The 21,098-nt window shown below is 38.0% G+C and overlaps 2 protein-coding genes across 5 annotated transcripts; both read right to left on the bottom strand.

Annotated features, from left to right (window-relative positions):
* Positions 1–575: 575 nt before the first annotated feature.
* On the bottom strand, positions 576–4,783 carry LOC111322835 (uncharacterized). Its single transcript, XM_022926029.2, has 2 exons — positions 4,631–4,783; positions 576–1,438 (listed from the first exon to the last, which is right to left on the bottom strand). The coding sequence occupies exons 1-2, from the start codon at positions 4,698–4,700 to the stop codon at positions 1,086–1,088; spliced, it is 423 nt and encodes a 140-aa protein (XP_022781764.2). The 5' UTR covers positions 4,701–4,783; the 3' UTR covers positions 576–1,085.
* A 570-nt stretch (positions 4,784–5,353) lies between these two features.
* On the bottom strand, positions 5,354–15,864 carry LOC111322852 (ATP-binding cassette sub-family C member 4). 4 transcript variants are annotated; one of them, XM_088735853.1, is made up of 7 exons: positions 14,548–15,864; positions 11,603–12,158; positions 11,011–11,393; positions 9,239–10,554; positions 8,484–9,054; positions 7,870–8,006; positions 5,354–6,940 (listed from the first exon to the last, which is right to left on the bottom strand). In XM_088735853.1, the coding sequence occupies exons 2-7, from the start codon at positions 12,131–12,133 to the stop codon at positions 6,336–6,338; spliced, it is 3,543 nt and encodes a 1,180-aa protein (XP_088591979.1). In that variant the 5' UTR covers positions 12,134–12,158; positions 14,548–15,864; the 3' UTR covers positions 5,354–6,335. The 4 variants fall into 4 exon arrangements, with proteins under 4 accessions (XP_088591979.1, XP_022781786.2, XP_088591978.1 ...); XM_022926051.2 differs by having other exon boundaries at positions 5,354–7,210; positions 14,548–15,861; XM_088735852.1 differs by having other exon boundaries at positions 5,354–7,210; positions 11,603–12,141; positions 14,548–15,861.
* Positions 15,865–21,098: the final 5,234 nt, after the last annotated feature.

Below are 21,098 nucleotides of genomic sequence, written 5' to 3'. Positions count from 1 at the left end.
GTTTGATGCTCCAGCGTTAAGTTTTTCATGAAGTTTTGTTTGGAAAACAGATCAAATTACTTATTATCTCTCCAAGGGTAAAACTTGACTCGAAGGAAAAACTTTCTGACGTCTCTCCGTTCACAAACAAGTTGTTGAAAACGTTAGTATTGCTTCGTTTAATTTCGCTCTAATTCGCAAATTAATTTCACATTTCAAAAAAACAAAACAAAATGAAGGTGGAGTGTTAGGTACATAAGGAATGCACTTTTATCCAGAATTTTCACTGAGATCCTTTTCATTTTGCAAATGTTCAAGTTCATTACCAGAAGTACTTTGGAGTCATATTCAACAACGCAGCAAAAACCTCATCAATCTCTACTCATTTGTTTGATTTGCTTCTGATTAGTTGTAGCCGAATGAACAGGTGCTCCTTTGTCCATAAGTGTTCTGCTTGTGTCAGCAGTGGTTATATGAAGTATCGCTTACAGGAAAAAAATGGGAACAGTTTCCGAAATGCTGGCCAAATCTTTCTTAGTTTTCTTGACTGTTGACTTTTATTAATCCAAAGATAAATGAAGCATCAGTCCATTACGTAAGTAATTGCCATTTTTATTGATAAGTGAGAGGGAGGGAACACGGAAGTCGTGATTGGATATTGTTAATTTTTTTCCGCTCGCGGAAAGTGGCTCAAAATTATCCGTGACGTTATCAGATAGCAGACAGCCAAAACAATTTTGGAAAAAGAAATAGAAAATTTTTGGGTGTTTTAATGCCTTCGGTTTTAAAATAGCGCAGACTTAAGTCGGTCATCCTTTATACAGAGTTTTAGTTCAGAGTTAAATCCTCTGTCGTTGTCAACTTGATGCGAAGCCGACAATTAGTTTTAGCTTAAACTGACGCAGCTCTCACTTAGAATGGAAAACCACTAAAAAAATCAGTGCAAACAGAAACATTTTCAACATTAGAGTAGGTTTAAAACGTTCACTTTAGAAGTTATTTTTAAAACGTTCATTTTAAAAAGTTTTGGCTGTCATGATTTCCTCTTGGTAACTTTCCCATGTATGCCTGGTGTAAGCTTCCGCTAACTTCCAAATTTCTTTAAATCATTTCTTGAAATGAACATAATCGAGACCCATGTGTTCACCGGCGTGGACCAAAGCAACCTCTGCCTTGCGTATTATATCCTTGACATCGTTGCTGGCACCTTTTCCTTTCTTTCTCATTAGTGAAACCTTATCAGCAAGTGCTACATATTGCTTGGCAATTTTCAGTTTCTTTCGTGCCTTGTTTAATTTCCACTTTATTTCTGCCACTTTTGTTTTAAATTTTGGAACTTTCTCCAACAGAACAGCGGCTGTTGTGCCTATTTCTTTCCCAGTCTCTGCGCCAGAAGATTCAGCCTGTTGAAGCTCTGTTAGAAGTGAACGATTACTATCACGGGGTTCGGGCTTGTTTCCTGAAGAGACGAAGAGAAAACAGATAACTTCTGTAAACAAGTTTCCATTATATTTTAAATACTCTTTTCTCTCTCCGGCAGCCCCGTTTCCATCGATAAAATGAACTTTCTGACATCAATTCATTATCTTGTTTTCGTAGTGTTGCTCTCTTGTCTGCGCATGGTCGGGGAAGAGATGCAAGCCTCAATCGATGACAACAAGGCTTACAATAAGTTCCTGAGACCTGTTTCTCGAAAGTCTCGGTAACTTTGTGGACTTAAAGCCCTATAAATATATATATATATACCTGACGAGAGAGGACTTTTAACCCTTTCGAAACAGATCTGTAGTGCGAAGTTTTAGTGCGAAGTTTTAATTTTTATTTTCCTAAATACTTGTTTACAAAGCTCCATGATTGTAGAGCACTCTCCGATTCAAGGATAAGGTTTCTTACGTTTATATATATATATATATATATGACAAGTTAAAAGGCCTCGAGCCATCTGACTCATGCCAGATCTAAGAGGAAATCATTCCCATTTGTGACCACATTTAATCCAAATTTACCTGATGTAAGTCGCATCATTAAAAAACATCTGGGTATTTTGGAATCCAATCCCAAGTTAAAAGAGCTTTTTCCTTCAAATTCCATCATAGCATCCTTTCGCAGATCTAAAAACCTTAAAGAATTGTTGGCGCCATCCCGTTATGGCCTTAACACTGAAAGCGAAGGGGTTGCTGAGGTCAAGGGATGTTTTAAATGTAATAGAACAAGATGGGATCTTTGTCGCAACTTCTTGGTTGAATCTAATTCCTTTTTAAGTTTTCAAACAGGCAAGAGTTACAAGATACGATCGAAACTTTTCTGTGATTCTAAGACCATAATTTATTTGGCTCCGTGCAAGAAATGTCGCCTACAATACATTGGTTCCACATCAAATGACTTTAGAGTTAGATTTCGCAACCACAAGTCTGCCATGGTCACTAAGAAAAAGACCTGAGAAGTAGCGGTACATTTTAACAAAACACCACATGATTTAAGCGATTTCTCATTCCAATGCATTGATCAAGTGCAGGCGACAGTAAACAATTCAGGTAAGATCGAGAAACTTCTAATTACCAAAGAAGCATATTGGAGCGCACAGTTGTTCTCTCTGGCACCCTTCGGCTTGAATAAGCGCCAGGAATTTCACTCCAAAAGAAGAATAAACTATAATTAATGCGGAGAATTTTTTCAAATTGGGCGGGCATCAAAGGTCCCAGTCTCAGCGTTGATTGGGAATTTTAGTACAATTCTCGCCTTTCAAGTCAACGCTGGTTCCTTAACATTTTCAGTGGATTCGACAATTTTTCCATTTCTTTTTATTGTGATAATTTTTCGCGTAGTAATTACTGTGTTTGTTTATATGTGTCATCACACTCTATATAAATCTATTTAAGGAATTTGTAAGTCATTGTATTACAACTGATGAAGGTCTCGGACCGAAACGTATTTTATTAAACTTTCTTAGACTTTTTATTTGAGTATATGTCTTTCTTAGCTCGAAGTTGTCCGTCCTCGTATACTACAACATTTTTCTTATATATATATAGATATATATATATATATAACTAACTGCAGTTTAAAAGTTTAAAAGTTTAAAAAATTGCGAGGATGGACAAATTCTGACGTAAAAAATATAAAAAATTTTAATAAAAAACGTTTCGGTCAGAGACCTTCTTCAGTTATTTACATCTTTTGAAATAATAAAAGAGCATTAAATAGGATCGAAGTGCTAATGATTACGTAAGTACAGATAGCGACTAGTGCTAATAAAAAGATAACAAAAAACCTAATTACAAAGAAAGCAATGGACAAAATACAAGAAACAAACCCTAAAAACTAAGAGATAAGAATACTAAATATGTTAATATGAGTGGCGTAACCAATTGCAAAGAAGCAATGCGGCGAGCATTAAAAAGAGAAGGCCCACTTTTTACTAAATTAGCAACGAAATCTCTTGAGGGATTTTGTTGCTAATTTGCCCTTTCGGGCTCCAAAGGCCTTGTTTTGGGATTTTGTTACGGTTTGCGGTTGTGGTGGGAGGTGGGCCTTCCCTTTTTGAATGCTCGCCGCATTGCTTCGTTGCAATTGGTTACGCCGCTCATCTTAACATATTTAGTATTCTTATCTCTTAGTTTTTAGGGTTTGTTCCTTGCATTTTGCCCATTGCTTTCTTTGTAATTAGGCTTTTTGTTTATTAGCACCAGTTCATTAGTCGTTATCTGTAATTACGTAATCATTAGCACTTCGATCCTATTTAATGCTCTTTTTTTTTTTTCAAAAGTTGTAAATAACTGAAGAAGGTCTCTGACCGAAACGTTTTTTATTAAAATTTTTTATATTTTTTACGTCAGAAGTTGTCCATCCTCGCAATTTTTTAAACTTTCTACGTTCGTGTTGGCTGTGAGGTTTGGACAGCGAATCTTTATTGATCCTCCTGGCGCGGTGCACCTTTGTTGGCCTGAGAGTTTCATTAACGACTCCCTATATATATATACATATATTACGATCTAACGATATGGAAAGTAATGAAGGTCTTTGCTCAGAAAAACAGTTCAATCTGTTTCGTTTCCTGATACTTTGTTAACATGGCAAACAAAAAACAGCTTTAACAACAAAAGACGGCCTTGTGGGACGGGTACATTCCGGGACGTTGAATAAACGGGTTCAGCTTTCACCAAGAGAGAACACCTCAGAAAGACAATTTCAGTCAAAAATTCCACCCCTTTTCTAATATTTATTTTGACATTAGAATTGAAATCTTGAAGTTCTTGAAGTGGAGAATACACTATTAGACAATTTTTCCAAGTTGACACTACTTTCTCGTAAACTTGAGCGGGAAAATTGTCTGAATCAACAGGTGATGTATTGAAGCGTCCGCGAAACACCAGTTCTGTCAAATCTAGTGAATTTTCTTCGAGGAATCACTCGGTCGTCATTAATATTCTTCAGTTTTTGTATACATTTTATCTAATTACGACTGGCCTTTCAGTGACATGAGTATACCTAACCGATCAAAGTTATACTTTTTCCTATGAAAAGGTTACTCATTTTACAAAGTCTATATTACTTTAATAGATATCAAAAGCTAGAAGTGATAAATGATCAAAAATAAGTCAGTCATAGGCCTTGTAAATTATAAATTTCAAGAGTTCGCTCTATCACGTACCTTTTTTCTTTGGTAACGCTTCGGCCACTGCCACGAGTATAACTAAAAGAAGTACGCTATTTGAGGTCATCTTTCAGACGAAGAAATCAAGGCTAGAAAAACAAACCAGTAAGATTTGCCTGAGTCTGCGTAGCTTTTAAATCATTAATTGTGTTAAACCGTGATTCGTACTTTCCTTGAATGGCCACTGAGCTGGAAGTGCTCCAGATTGTCTCTTTCTAAAGTGGGCGGGAGGGAAGTTCAGTTTAAGGAAGAGCAGACTAAATAGGGGTAGCTCTTTGAAACGTGATTAAAAAGGAAGACTTTTAACATTACTTTCCGTCACCACAATCAACTATCGTCTTTTCACATTTACTGTCGTATTGAATTCAAGAGTCCCAGCGCCATAAAACAGTTGCCTGAATTAATATATATCAGTATTACTCAGATTAAAGTTCATGCCATGATTGTTCCTAGATTATTTTCCTGTTATTGTTTTGTATTTTGTATGATACAGTGTCAGATAAGGAAGCTGTCTTCTTTAGCTTGGATCCATTTTCTCTTTTTTTTTTTTTTGTAATGTGAGCGAAAATTTTTCCCATTGAAAATTCTTCAGATTTCCGCGCTCCACACGCAAAAAAAGATTGTTCCTGGCTGGATCCATGTATACAGCGGATTCGTTTAAAAGTGTCATCTTGCTTCGTCACATCAATATCATGACACGAGCAACACAGAAACCAAAGATCTAACAAAGTTGGATATTTTTACTTACTGAATATTTCGAAAATGTTAGCAATTTCTACATGCCAATGGATTTATTTCCCAAATTATCATTGTAATCATCCTCGTGGTTAAAGGCTGATAGTTTCTAAAGAAACTGTTTGGGGCTGCGTCGGTGGGGGTAACGAAATAATTTGGATATATCACTGAACAAAGTTGAAATGGTAAATTGGCCACCGTAACGATTACATTCGCTCCGACGAAGGACTAACGCTCGAAACGTCAGCTTTTGTAAACGTTACGGTGGCCAATTTACCATTTCAACTTTGTTGATATATCCAAATTATCCTCGTGGTTAGTTTTATACCGTTACTGTTCACTGTCCTTCAGAACTTTTAAATTTCTACTTATTTCTCCACTAATTCAAACTTTTTTTAACCCACTCAAAAAGGAGAGGTCTTTAACCAAGAACAGAAGCACGCAGTCGAGCTTCCTAAAGGTTGATCTCATATCATCAATCATCGTAACATCTCGCATATATCTCGTATCCGCAGTAGAGCTTTCATCAGAAAATCGGCACATGTTTATCATAAATCTTCAAGTCCACTTCCTGTATTTATAAGTATTATCTTATCAATACTCTACGCGCATCTGAGAAGTAAGAAGCATTTTTTTGATTGGCTGGCATCAAGGGAAAACCATTGCTCTTTACAGCCTTGGTACTTATCAACTTGAGAAGTTTTTTCAAAATGTAAATTCCTGCTAAAACGTCTAGAAATGTCACTGTTCAAAACGGTACGTAGACTCGTATACTATGTATGATACTTACTTAGTCACATTACTATCCACAAACAACCATTATTTTGAAAAATATTGTTTTGACAATTTCATTACGTACCTAATCTTCGACTAAGAAGGGTATATGAATTTTACCATAGCCATTTGTTCCCAAGGATAGTTTACTGGACTCAGCGAGCAAACATTAACTATGCTGTTGGAAAGTGCTTTAGAGATCTTCATTTCTCACTAATGAGTCGAAGCTGTCGAATCTATCAACCTTGCCATTTTTCATAACCAAAATCATGTCACAGTCTTTTAAGGTGTTCAGTCGATGAGCAATAGTTATTACTGTGGAGTTCTTGAGTTTCTCTCGCACGACTCTCCAGATTACTTGTTCTGTTTCTGGATCCACTTGTGCAGTAGGTTCATCCAAGATGATGACCTTTTTTTGCTGCAACAGAACACGAGCCAAACAAATTAACTGCCGTTCTCCTGCACTGAAATTTGCGCCATGTTCTAATAACTCATGGTGCAGCTGTCCTTCCAGATTTTTCACCAACTCTTTTAGTTGAACATCTTCCAAGGCTTTCCACAACTCAAAATCTTGAAATTGATTTACTAGATCAAGATTTCTTCTCAGCGATCCACTGAAAAGAACTGGATTTTGGCCAAGAACAGATATACATCGTCGAGCTTCTTGGAGGTTGATCTCCTTTATTGGAACGCCGTCGATGATGACATTCCCATCGGCATCTGGCATGCGCAGAAGAGCTGCCACCAGGGACGATTTTCCGGCTCCCGTCCTTCCTGCAACACCAAACTTGGTCCTTCCTTTCAAGTCAAGATTGATGTATTTTAGTACTTGTGGTCCTCCCGGATAGTAGGTCAAAGACACATTTTGAAATGTTACACCTCCCTCTGAGGGCCAGTTTTCTGGGGGAGGGCGTAGTACTTTGTACCCAGGTTCGCAATCAAGTTTCGCGTATGTCAAAACGCGTTCGACTGAGGTCATGGAATTCTCGACATCCGATGTTTTTCTGACAACAAACTGAGCCTGTTCCACGGTCTCGATGACATAAACAAGAGCAAGTCCAGCGAAAGCTGTTAAAGGAAAAAGACGCCGCAATAAAAGCTGGTATTTCATTTCCCAACCATAACCCCTTAACTCCCATGAGCGACTGAGACAGGATTTCTTCTTACAATATCAACACAATACCAATCAGACAAGTAATGAGAACAAGGAAAAAGGAAAATCAGGGATTATCAGTTGATCCGATACCAAATTCTCCAAACTAACATTATCAGAACTGTAAGGCAGAGAGTAAGGAGAATTGCTAATGAGATCTTGGAAGTGAAAGGGTTAAACAGTATGTAAATATAACCTGATGTAAGCGCCCTGGAACATGGAATGCCAAGTAAGAAAAGAGTAACCGAAATTTGACTTCCTTGAAAATGTTCACTTGTCTTCTTGATGCATACATTCTGGCATTACCGAAGGAGAATAAAACAATATCTGGTATATACCATTCGACACACAAAAAAAAATTCAAGTCAAAAATCAAAGATCAAATAAATAAAACAAGTTTATCCTTGAAATTAAAATTGTCCTCCATACATCATCTGTTGAACGAAAGTTCGTAGTAAGAAGTCTTCAATTAATAGCTTAATTGTAACTAGATTAATCGGTTTTTTGAATCATAAGCTGTTTTATTCTGATGGTTTTACAGTGTTCTAATATTTATTAATATGACCACACCTACCAGCATCTTGGGAAACTAAAATAGCCGCTAAAGCCACAACGCCAGTCAAAATGGAGGAAAGAAGTTCAATGCGCACAGAAAGCCATCTCCCACTGGCCAACACCATGATGTAGGACTGAGTATGAACATCTTGAAATCTAGAAGTGAAATGTTCAGCAAATTCACTTGTACCTATAACTTGAGTCATCTTATTGTAAGGTGTAACCTAATAGCAATTAATCACGTCACGCTGCACGAACTGGTCGGGGTTTCCGTTAAGAGAATAGTGTTTGTGTTTTTTGCTTTTGTTGTTTTTTGTTTTTGTTTCTGTTTTTGTTTGTTAGTTTTTTTATAAGTTTTTTTTAATCTTTTTTGCACAAAATTTTTGACACCTCTGTCAGTATGTACCGCAGTTCTCTCGTTGTCCAACAATCTACTCTCTATGGGTTGCCCAGGAGGTTGATTCTTGGCCAGACCATTGCTCCAGAAACTGCCAAGAAGACTATATTGAACGCTTAAGAAACTACTCCATATTTTATTTCTAGGTGCAAGGAAGTCACTGACGCAACGGCTCTTCCTCCTCCGCTTGGTTACATGCCCCTCTTATTTGTAGTTGACAAAAAAGCATAACACACCTGTAAAACTCTTTCTCAAAATCCCTATGTCGTCTTCCCGTTCGAATTGTCTCAAGTCCATTCAAGGTCTCCGAAATGTGAGAATACACAGGACTTCGGCATATCGACTCCAATCTTTTGAGCTGTCGGGATGTCTTCAAGTAATACCTTGAGATGTATACAACGACTACAGACAGTGGAACAACGACAAACAGAACCCAAGGATTTGTGACAATTGGCACCATAACGGATGAAAGTAGCAGCAGGAAAACCTGGACTGAGACCAGAAACGTGTCCGGCAACAGCTCGTCCAGGCAGCCAACATCCTTGGAAAATCGATTGAGAATTCTTCCAACTGGATTTGAATCAAAAAAAAAAACTGGTGCCTTTAACACCGCTGTGACCATTTTATCCTGAAGCTGTTCAGAACATCTTAAACAAGCCAAAAGAAATCCATGTGCCCTAATAAAGGCAAATACGAAGGATGCAGTCACCAGACAGCCATACGATATTAAGTTCATTTTCTCCCTCTGATTTTCAAGACGTTTTTTTGAAAAGAATGAAAGCCACACGTCAGGAGCAACAATCATACCTATGATTACAGGAATCAAAAGGAAGAATTAATACTCATTCAACAGCTCGATGAAGGAATGTTTAAAACATAGAGATCAAAGCAAAGAGATTGAAGACGACCACTTCCTCAAATAACTTTGTATAAGCCTCTTAGCGGCAAAAGAAAATTGGCCGTCACAAAATACTTTAAATACAAATCTTACCTTGAGTAATAACACATAAAAGAGATAAAGAAAATATCGCTAACGAGTGTAATCCGCTTCTGAAATATTCCCAGTAAGTCTTTAAAGTCACCTCTCCGATTGTGCGATCTTCCTCCGAAATTACAAGGTCCTTGATATGTTTTTCTTTTGTTGTACTTTTTTCCATGACATCTGGTTTCCCTTTGTCCTTCGAAACTGAACTCAAATCCGAATCGCAGTCTCTGTGGGACTTCATGTGTAGCGGATCAAGAACTGTGCCAAGACAGCCCTTTTTCTGGAGCTCAACTAAACTTCCCTTTTCCATCATCCGTCCCTTATGTAATAGAATTACTTCATCAGCAACTTTCATATGTTCCTCTTGATGAGTTGCCAATACTCGTGTTTTGTTACCCAAGACTAGTGGGTCTAGGAGGCATCTTTGAAAAATATGTTGTCCAACTTTCATGTCCACGGCACTGAGAGGGTCATCCAATAAGTACAGGTCTGCATTCATGTATACTGCTCTTGCCAAGCTTACTCTTGCACGTTGGCCTCCACTCAAAACGGCGCCCCGCTCACCTACAACTGTATGGTCACTGTTAGGAAACGTATGGAAGTCTTCCGTAAGGGAACATGCCTCAATAATTTTGGAGTACTTGGTTTCGTCGTAAGGTAGACCAAATAAAATGTTTTGTCTTATGGTTCCAGAGAAGACCCATGGTGTTTGGGAAACATGTGCAAGTGAACCTTGAAAAGTGATATCACCACTGATATCTGAAATTTCGCCAGCTATAGCCAAAAGAAGAGTAGATTTTCCACTTCCCACGGGTCCTGTGATGACTGTTAAACTTTCTGGTGCTGCAATGAATTCTACATTCTCCAGAGTAAACTCTTCCTCCTGATCACTCTGGGAGCACGAAAGACCTGACACAAAAAGAGACTTAGACTTCTTCCAAGGTTCTTCCTCGTCACCGATAGAGGATTTGGCCGATTTGCCCTGTTCAGCTGAGAGTCTGTCCGATCTTGAGATTTCTTCTTTAAAGTTACCCTCAGAGATCCCCTGCAACTCATCTAAAAGCAGAAACTCTTCTATTCTTTGGAGTGACGCATAAGCTTCGTATGTTTGCAAGGAACCATAAGCTTGGTAATAGCAAATACTTGTTATTAGTGTATTGATATAAGGAAGAAGCATGAAGAGATTAACAGGTGTAATAGGTCGGCCAGTTAGCACCATTGTAATGACTACCACTAGAACTGTCAATGGCACAGAAGTGTACTGCAACGCGGCAACCCCTGCCAAAACAGCACTCTTCTTTCGAATGATATTCATTTCCTCGCTAAAAAGTGAAACAGATTATACAAACTCATTTCGCTGCAAACGTAATGTCAAAAGTTTGATAAGCCACTTCACTCATTTTGACGAGAAACTGAGGTATAATTCAGTTGAGCAGACTCACGCTCTTGTACGAGAGGAGAGCGAGGGAAACAGGTACCTCGATGTCTAAGTATTGTGTCTCAGCCTAGTCCACACATGTCCGACAGAATAAAGTAAGCACCTGTGTCGAAGAAAAGGGAACCTTTTTCTGCATAATCTTGCTTTATGACAGTTGCATACGACTATAAAAAAACAATTAGCATAATAATGTTGTAAATTAAGTTATAATAATAATATAATAATAATAATATTTAACGAGGGAGCCCAACTCGCCATGGCGGTTTTCAGTGGGGCCCTCATAATTGCCACGACTTTGTTTGTTACTCAAATTGTGCACTCAGATTTCTTTCTCATTTACCTCCGAAGGTGTTTTATCATTTCCTGGTATTCATCCTCCCATGCGTGCGTTTTAATGGTGCGAATCCCAGAAACCGCCTGGTTCATCAAGGAAATACGCTGATCAGAAACAGCTGCTGTCCGCAGGCGCAGTGCAGCACTGACGTAGGACAGCACCCCAAAATATGGTACAAGCAAACACAGGACAATAACACCAAGAAGAGTCTGCCAACCAATGAAATACACAAGTAATACTGTTGCACCTCCGACTAGAAAGAAATCTAAAATCATAAAGTAAAAAAACTTGACAGTTTCTCCTTCCAGTCGCTGGACATCATTGGAAACCAGGTCAATAACGCGGCCTGTTGAGAATCTCAGTAATCTGTTTTTGCCAAGTAGTAGTGTCTGCAAAAGAGATGAATTGGTGTTTGATTGGACTATCAATTTGCTTTGTGATGTTTTCATTTGATTGTAATTAACTGAAGTAACTAAAATAAGTATGACCACTTATATTTACATTTGGGACGTTAGGTTCCTTTGTTTATACTAACATTGCCACGACTTTGTTTGAATATTTTTTAAATGAAGTAATATTCATTAAGTAAATGGCTTACCTTTCGGTATATTAGCCCTTTCAGAGCGCTGCTCATTCCAATACCAAGGGTATCACATTTGTAGGAAGAGTAATGAACACTGAGTCCTCCAATCGTCGCACAGATGAGCATTGCCATCACACAACCATACAGAGACAGATTTTTCTGAGGTTCAGCTGACATCAATGAGAAAATCAGGTAACCGAGAAACAGGGGCTTAATAAGGCGCCAAACTGTGTACAAAGAGTGATCAATTACTATGATGAATGTATCTTTGAAAGACACCATCTTTAAGATGCTTCTCCAAAGTTTTGGCCTTTTCTCATTCTCTTGGCAATTAGCTTTCTCTTCATTCCATTTTGATTCCAAGAGATCTGTCAAAGAACCTGTTCTGTTTTCCCTTGAGATGGGAACAAAGTCGCTTTCTTCTAAAGTTCCATGACAACCTGACTGGAAGATACTGTTCATCCATCGAAAAAAGAGGAGAGACACAAAGCTCACACTTTCCTTTTGTTCAGTGGTGAACACTGGTTTGTATTCCCCTTTCGCCATCTCTACATCTGCAAATTAGGAGCGCCTGTGCGCATCGATCATTCAAACAAGAAAATTATCAATTCCAACAAGAGTTGAAAAGTCAAACTAACACAGCAATCAAACGTCTGCATACCTGTAAACGATGTAATGATTACGTGGAGCGTGCTTTTAGGCTGTTAGAACCAATGCAAGTTGTCTCACAGTAGTTACAAACAACCGCAAAAGCCGTAAGTCACATTGTTTTTTAAGCGCATAACTTTTTCGATAAAGCTCACAATAAAATGGTAAATCAGCAGGGCACCTGTTCTCAAACAGGCAGTGTCTTCGAAATTTCTCGATTTTTCTTCGCAACGTTTACAAATTTTTATGGACGTTTAATTTCTTTTCTCGTATTTTGCAAAGCAGAGATTCTTTCCCGTGTTATCCTTTGAACTGTTTGCGCAAACTTCTCGCGCATGCCTAACGGCTGATCGCTGTGTTCTGCTTTATCTCAATGTTTTCATGGTGACATCGAATGTTTATTATAAGATCTTTGTTATGAGATCTTACTTTTAACCGACTTCTGACAAAATTTTTCGAATTTTATCTCTCCTTTTGAAAGGTCACTTCTAGAAATTACCCTCCAGCAGAGTCACACGACTATTACAAACGTTTCATAATAGGCCGTGGAATTTTTTCCTCTTTCTAGACAACAAAGACTGAGAAAGGCCTTCTAGTACCGAATCACTATTGGAAGACTCACTTAAGGGTCATAACCACCGAAAAAAAAAAGGATTTCATGAATAGTGATTTATCTGTTGTCGACGTACAGGTTTCCCATTAACATGGTTAGATTTAGTAACGAAAAAGTTCGTCTCGTTGTCCTACTGAAATGCTTGGACTGGGTCGACGAATGATAAGTAGTATAATTCAAGAGCAGCCACGAAATAGATCCTTCTAGAATAGTGCAATCACAGGGAAAAACTTCATGTGCGGTGATTTGGAGGCATCTACTATAAGCAGTGGGAGTTGAAAAGCTTTATTCCACGCCGGCCTCTTAAACATTTGACCTTCTTAAACAAATTTTTTTCGAAACGTCACGCAATGAAAACAATGTTATGTATTGAATATGGTAGAACGATTAAGATGTAATATTTTGGGGGAGAGGAGCGCATGGCTAATGCCCCACTGCCTCTTCTTGCGACGCAAAGCGATTTCGTACTTCATCAGTTCGGAAAGCTACTGGACAAGAGCCACTTGTTTGGAACCCCCCTAACTCTTTCAGCCACGTCATTATCTCATTGCACCGCCGCTACAGCGATTAGGTGAACGTCTAAGAGAAGAACGCAATCGAGTTCGGTACCGAGCCCCCCGAAGCGCATCATTCGAATTTACGACACCGTTAAACCAAAAATAGCTGCTAGACTAGGTTTTACGGGACCTTAGAGATAACTCAGAGAAAGAACGGCATTAGTGTAGAGATGGTTCGGATCTTAGACCTTGACAATGAGATAAAAATAGAGTACGTAAGAAAAATACATTCACCACGAGATGACCTCAGGTCACTTCAAACTTTTGAAATTTTGAATCAAGGATAACAGTTGAATGCCGATTTCAAAACAACGTTCTTTTCAAGTTTGTAAAAAATGTGCTGTCGAATGAAGCCTATAAACATTGATAAAATGATACTCTGAGAGGTTAAGACTTGCTGTCTTAACTGTATTAACTGTCTTAACAATACTGCACGGGTGAAACAGTCGTAAAAGAAGAAACTCAATTAATTCATAACGACAAACATTTCACGATCAATAGCCAAGAAGTGTAAACAGCTTTCAAATACAGATGGAAAAAAAAAAAAGAGAGAGACCGCCTTATTTTATTGTTGACATCTACCTTTGTTAAAGATTAGGAAATAGGTATAAAAATTCATAGCGGTTTCGAATCAAGGACCTAATCATAAATGAATAAACAATATCTAAAGGTTCTCAATGACCATATCTCAACCCAGTGAAGGAAATATCAGAGCGTTCTTGCAATAAAAAATTTTCATACGTTGGGTTCATATGTAAGCGGAAGAATGACAATTATAACAGTTATAAATATCAGACCAAATTTCCGCTTTCTGATGAGCTCTGATCAGAAAGATGTTACCCGAATTTGAGCTCTATCCCTCAGATATTTTCTCACACAAGAGCTGTTGAAATCAATCTCATAATGGGCGCCAAAAAATTTGTCAGAAGATTTTTATTTTGAGAATAACAACTGTCAAATAGGCAACAGACGCATGTGTTTCAAACTCCTTAACAAAGCAGCTGTTGTTCGCGCTGATGTGAAGAAAGGCTGGCTAAGGAATCCTATGATTCGCTTTGCAATGTATATTCAGTTCAACAATTATTAATGACGAACAGATAGAACTTTCGCCAGTTTAAAGACCAAAATGTATTTATGCTCACCTTCATTAGCAACTATCCCTTCTATTGACACTTAGACATGATGGTATAAACCAAACGAAGAACCATGGGTTTGCAAAACGGGAAAAGACATATATTTTCTTCTCATTTATAAAAAAGAAGCTGATGACACCGACACTTTATCCCACAATCAATTTTTTTCATAAATGTAACGGTTGAAAAGTCTTCGAATTTTAAATTTTTTTTATCTGCGTGGGTCAATTACGATTGGTGGGCTTTGTTTTGACGGAACTTGTGACACGTGATGTCTGAAGTCCGACTTGCATCCGGCCGGAGAAAGAAAAATTTAATCTCTTACGTGTAAGGTTCGAAAAATATCACACATGTACAACATCTTTGTCACAACCTACAGATACTTTCCGCTTGCTTCACACTATGCTTATTCCTCAAAGGTCGAAAATAGACATCATATTTACTTTGTGTATATGAGAAAGCTCATTTACCCCACTTGCAAAAATTCCTGACAAAGTCTGCCATTTTCAGACGAAACGCCTTGGAGAATAAATCGTCTTTCGTTCAGTCAGTTGGTGTAGTGCTGCTCGCGCTAGTTTATCATTTCAGTAATTAAATATATGTTTAAAAATTACATTAGCCAAGGGGCCAGGACTATTTCACGGGTAATTTTAAATTTTTTTAGAAATTCCAGAAACTTAGATTTTTGGCATATGCTCGAACTTCTTGCACTCAAAGATCTCATGATTTTTCATAAACAAAATCATGTCACAGTCGCTGATAGTTTTCAGGAGCTCGCCATAACTCTACATCTTCAAATTGTTCCAAGAGATGATATCTTGTTGATTAACTCAGTGAACAGAACAGGACTTTGGCCGAGAACAGATATATATATATACATTGTCGAGCCTCTTGAAGGTCTATCTCGTTTAGGGAAACATCATCTATCGTAATGACGCCTTGGGTGTCTGGCATGCGAACAAGAGCTGCCACAAAAGATGACTCAGAGCAACGATGATAATTTGCAAAGGTGAAGGTGTGATCAGTTTGGTCAAGTTTAAAACAGGCAATAAGTTTGGACCTTTCAATGCCCCGAAATACGCGAAGTTTCGGTCAACTTAAGGCCAGTGTAGGAGAAACTTCGCAAGACTTCCAAAAGTTCCCAAGTATTTTTTGCTTCAAACTTTGTTATACAGTGGCAAAGATCGCTTCTTGATCGCAGTTAGTCGTGAGCCGCAATTGAATTGATTTCAAATGACCGTTCCACCAAAATTATGAATTGAGGTAAATGATTTCCTAAAGGCCGAAGAGTCTTGCTGATGTTAAATCCTTCTCGTCATGTATTTCCCGCAAGATTCATTTACGACAGAAAGTCCGACAGTATTGTCTAAATTTGTGTCAATATAGTCCTTAATTACTAGAATGTCCATTGAAATTACAGCGATTACTTATCATCCCTCAGGGTGGTATAATAAGATTCAATGACCCGTGATTATCACTTAACAAATCCGATAATTTGCTCTGCATATTCCATCGAAATTTTTTTAAACATCACGCTGAACAGGAAATCAAGATGTGTTCTAAAAAACTGACTTTTCTTTTGGACTCTTGAAAGTGTTGGTGATATAAATTGTAAAATTTCAGCAAGGTATAACGTCAGGTAGGGTTAAAGAAACACAGTAGAATGTCTTTCTTCAAGAGCCGTGACATTCATCACTCATGATGGTCAAAAGCAAGACAATAAGGGTTTTGTTACCAGAAACAGACTTTTAAAACCTTAAGAACTTTTATGAATTCCAGGTGGTTCGAGCGACTTATCTTCATCACTAGTCAGCAAAAGCATCATGATCTCTGTTCAAACCTAACTTTGGCCAGCCGGGAAACTCGAGCGAGGCCGAAAAAGAAAAAAAAAACGTTGCTAATCAGCTCTGAGAGCTTCCGTTGTGTAAAATTGAACGTAAGCGGCGACCTCAATGTTCCAGAACGTATAATTTAAGACATTAAAGGGCCATTCTTCTGGAATATCTTCACGTCTTAATGGGTATTTTTTCATCGATCTTTACCTCCAGCGCTACATATACATTGTGGGTTGTGTGTGCTTTTAAACGGCAGGAAATGGAGCTACGTTATTGGTATAACGTAGCTCCGGTATTTCCTGCCTTTAAAAGCACACACAACCCACAATTCCTCTATTCGCTCCGACGAAGGGCTAACGCTCGAAACGTCAGCTTTTGTAATCGTTACGGTGGCCAATTTACCATTTCAACTTTGTTGAAATTATTTCCAAATTATTTCCCTACATATGCATTGCTTCTCTTTAAATCGATGACCGTCCACCGGTAGCAAAATGCATTAAAAGCTCAGGACAAAGCCTAACTGACTGAATAAGGCTACAAGAAAAACAGCCTCAACTGCATGTAGGTAAAATAAATCCTTTGTGAGTAAATCTGCAAGCCATAGCGGTTCATTATTAGGAACAACAACACAAGTTTTCAAGCGGGCTTCTATCACAGAGCGCATTCGTTACCCGGACGCTTCTTATGACACAACACTAAACTACACCTCGACTAACGGTAAGAGATCAGTGAACTTATGTTCTTTTGAGGGTATATATTTCAACCTTAATAACTCGCAAATGTTTTAATATGGTTGATGTTAAGTGGTCTATTATCCTCAAGAGTTTTCGAATGAACAGCCAGGTTCACCCATCACAGGATAACAATAGTCTACTTATTGAATTCACAAACCATCATTTTAAATCGGTGTAGAACTGTATGATGTATTGGTTTTAGACTATGTTCACAATCAGACTTTCCTCTTCGCAACGGTTTTCCAAACCAACAAAGTCATTCCTCGGGAATAACGAACCAATATCTAAACAAGCTCTGATTTCCTTTTTCAGAAGCTTTCAAATCGTCATTTTGAGGGGTATATTTTTTTCAATGCACAAACTAACTACTTCTTAAGAGCAAATGTGGCCAAAAATCGTACATTTTCAAAATATTGTGGCAACAGCCAAAAAATCGATTCGGCTCATATTATCAAGTTAGGTAGGCCTTATGGTGAAACAAAGCACTGCATACTTCGTTTGGCTAAATATTGATTTATTTTGGAGAAAATCGATAACAACTGAATGATTTCGCCAAAATGCCGCTTTTGAACCTCAAAATTTCAGACGAATCTCGGAGCGTCGCGCCACAAATTGAAAACACTTGGACCGATAAAAAGTATCAAATCTTGAAAATCAACATCAATACATGTGTCGACGGCAATTTGAGCAATTCTTGATCATTTATTTACACAATCTAATTGAATTTATCCGACCCCCTTCTAACAGGATTAAAATAGGTCAAAAGTAACCCGTTATTTAACTATGTGGTAAATAAAATAATCGACTGAAAATCTGGCTTTTGGAAGGCGAAGTGTGGTTCTTTTCGATCACCAAAGGATTTTTTGGGGTAATGATTCTGTGCGATTTAATCAAATTTTAAAGGTGGATAAAATGAGCTGATTTGACGGTGCCGTCAGTTATTCGAAAATGTACACATTCACACGCAAACTCAATTGTTTCGCATTTTACATCCAGTCTACAGCTTATTTAACACAATATCATCTTACCGTTCATATTGCTGTATCACAAAAGGTTATTGCAGTCCTGAAATTGTTGCATTGCTCCCATAATAGCGATATAACTTGGCTGGATAGTCAACACCTATTGATAATGAGTGTTTACAAAGCGTATCACGGGGTTTCTCCATTTCCATTTCGTTGAAAAGGAGGCTTTAATTACTTCACGTAAGAGTTATTTGTTTAAATATAGTCTTCAACCAAACCGCGAACCAAACGTTCGCGGAATTAATGTTACTCGTTCAGAAACATGTTACTCGTGTGAGGAATAACGCTAATTAATTCAAAATGAGGTCCACTGAAATCGACAACTTCGCAAAAATACAACATTGGACTGTGAAGCACGTGGCTACAGGAACTATGGTCGAGTGTTACATAAATTATAGGAAACAGGAGCAAACAATTATTTAACTCCGATCCTTATTGAGTTAAATTTTTATTTAGTGAATTATTGTTTCGTTTGATAAAGCTCACTTAGGACAAAAAGAACGAAAGGTAAACCTAGTTCGGTGATTAAAACCACTGCCTGCTACAATATTACAGTATTTTACTGTTGATAAGATTTCAACTTCCCTGCCGGCACTCTTACTTACTTTTCTTCAGTTGACGGTATGTTTTTTTCAAAATGAGTTATAGTCACACCGATGTAATTAAATTCAGAGGGTTGTTTTTATCGTTAATCGCTGATACCACACTGAGTATCTATAAACACTTGGGACGGCTTTGTGTGAGAAGGAACCGGTCGAGAGGACAATTGTCTTGAATAGAGGTTAGGATTTTCAACTGACTTATAAGTATTTTTTAAGACGCTGAAAGATTGAATCGTATTTTTTTTCTCTTCCTTACTATTTCAATCGCTATAGATTGTTTGATTAATTACAGAAATTACCTTGAAACTGGCACAAAACGAATTGCATGCAGAGAAAAGATGTGAACTTTGCAAAAGCAGTGCGTGTCGTTCTTCTTATAAGGATATCTGCTGCTCGTTCAAAACTACAGTAAGAGTGCTCTGTGACTTCGATAAACGATTCAGAAAACGGGAAACAGTAATTATACCTCTTCTTGCTTGTTTAAGGTGGATTGAGAGCCATTCCACTTGTCTTGGTTTTCCGGGCCAAAAGACGAAGTTGACCTAATTCTTAGCCAAGCAACCATATTCTCTCCTCCTGTTAAAATACATACCATGACAATTTGTCCCTCGCCTAGTGCAAAACTTGGTTTGGGGTAGACAAGAGGCTCTAAGTTCGAGGCGCCGAGTTCCTTTTGATATATCAAACCATGCTCAATAATATATCGCCATATAAAGCATTGATTGGCTTTGGACTTCGATAAGAAGTAGTCATTAACTTCTTAATTTTAACATCTTGGAAGGAAATATTAAGGAGATAGGCAAAACATGGGTTTATTTTGGATATATTAACAAATTTGAAATGGTAAATTGGCCACCGTAACGATTACAAAAGCTGACGTTTCGAGCGTTAGCCCTTCGTCGGAGCGAATAGAGGAGTTGTGGGTTGTGTGTGCTTTTAAAGGCAGAAAATGGAGCTACGTTATTGGTGGGAACATGGCAACGAGAAAAACAATACTAAATTAGTGGAATGAAAAGCGTTCGTTGATCCCTGTGGGATTTAGACTGCCGGTTTGAAAGATGAGCTTTTGTTCAAGATTTTTACGGCTTTCCGTGCTACCTAAGTGTAAGGAAAGACCGCAGATTGCCATATGTTGCTTAGAATGATTAGGTAAATTAAAATGTCTAGCGACTGGTTTCGATGTGTCCTTGTCATTCCTTTCCACGTCTCGAAGGTGTTCTCGGAATCGGTCACCTAGTCCTCTGCCTGTTTCGCCGATGTATATCTTTTTGCAATAAGTGCAAGTTATGCAATAGATTACATTGGCGGAGGTGCACGTGAAGTGATCGGTGATCTTAATGGATCGTTTAGGTCCCGATATTTTATCAGTGTTGTGAATGAAAGGACACGTTTTGCATCGTGCACGAGCGCATTTAAAAGTGCCTGGTTGGTCATTAGTCTGAAAAGAACTTCTGACCAAAAAATTGCCTATGTCAGCTTTTGGAATCGTTACGGTGACCAATTTACCACTTCAACTTTGTTGATATATCCAAATTATTTCGTTACTCCCACCGACGCAGCCCCAAACAGTTTCTTTCCAAACTATCAGCCTTTATTCATTTGTGCTCTGCAAAGGTTGTATGTTGGAAAAAGGAAGTTTCGCTGAGCTTCAGGAAAAAGGGTTTCTTAGCACAACTTTCGATCCACGTTTTGAAAACTCTTTTATTACAGAGAATGAAGATCAATCAGATGAAGATAGAGTAGCGCCTGCACAAAATCAAGGGAAGGAACTGGAAATATCGGACGAGGACCGAACAACTGGAGAAGTGACGGCGGACTTTCCAGGTCTCCTGGAACTACTTTAGGAGTGGATTGCATTAATATGCAATCCTCGGATTCATCTGTTTGTGTCTCTTCACTCAAGGTACGTTTAGCAATTTGTCAGTGTCCAGTGGTAATTTCTCGTCTAAGTTGCTTTTGATTCTACATTTTTGTGATCAATCTTTTTTAGAGTAACATTTAGTATGAAAGTTTTATTGGTTTGATTAGTAACTATTTTCATGTTTTTTGAAGGCTTCCGACACAATGCTGTCATTATTCGTATCTTATCAAGTTGACACCAAACCCTTCATATTCATTTCTTTTAAATCACATTACCAATCAAGTTTTGTGTATTCGAGAGTTTTTTTTTTTTTTTTTTTCAATCCATGACCTTCCAAAACTCTGTGACACGGTACTCGTGTTAGCAGCCCCCCTAATCTTCACTTTTCAGTCTCCAAATGTAATCTTGCACAAACAATAACTCTTCTCATCTCATACAAGTTTTTTCTATTTTTTTTTCTTGCAGCTATGATAGCTCCACCTGATGTATGGGTATCGTTTTTG

The sequence above is a fragment of the Stylophora pistillata genome, chromosome 10 (assembly GCF_964205215.1).
Source record: "Stylophora pistillata chromosome 10, jaStyPist1.2, whole genome shotgun sequence".
In the NCBI taxonomy this organism is placed as follows: Eukaryota; Metazoa; Cnidaria; class Anthozoa; order Scleractinia; family Pocilloporidae; genus Stylophora; species Stylophora pistillata.
This window is presented reverse-complemented; position numbering and strand designations above follow the sequence as displayed.

Bases quoted from the DNA above. Each gene is read 5' to 3' on its own strand.
- LOC111322835 (XM_022926029.2), bottom strand. From the start codon at position 4,700: ATGACCTCAAATAGCGTACTTCTTTTAGTTATACTCGTGGCAGTGGCC. The intron at 1,439-4,630 runs GTACGTGATAGA...TCGTCTCTTCAG, and splicing joins AGCGTTACCAAAGAAAAAAG to GAAACAAGCCCGAACCCCGT.
- LOC111322852 (XM_022926051.2), bottom strand. From the start codon at position 12,133: ATGGCGAAAGGGGAATACAAACCAGTGTTCACCACTGAACAAAAGGAA. The intron at 9,055-9,238 runs GTAAGATTTGTA...CTGTAATCATAG, and splicing joins TTTATGTGTTATTACTCAAG to GTATGATTGTTGCTCCTGAC. The intron at 7,211-7,869 runs GTAGGTGTGGTC...TTCCTTTAACAG, and splicing joins TTTAGTTTCCCAAGATGCTG to CTTTCGCTGGACTTGCTCTT.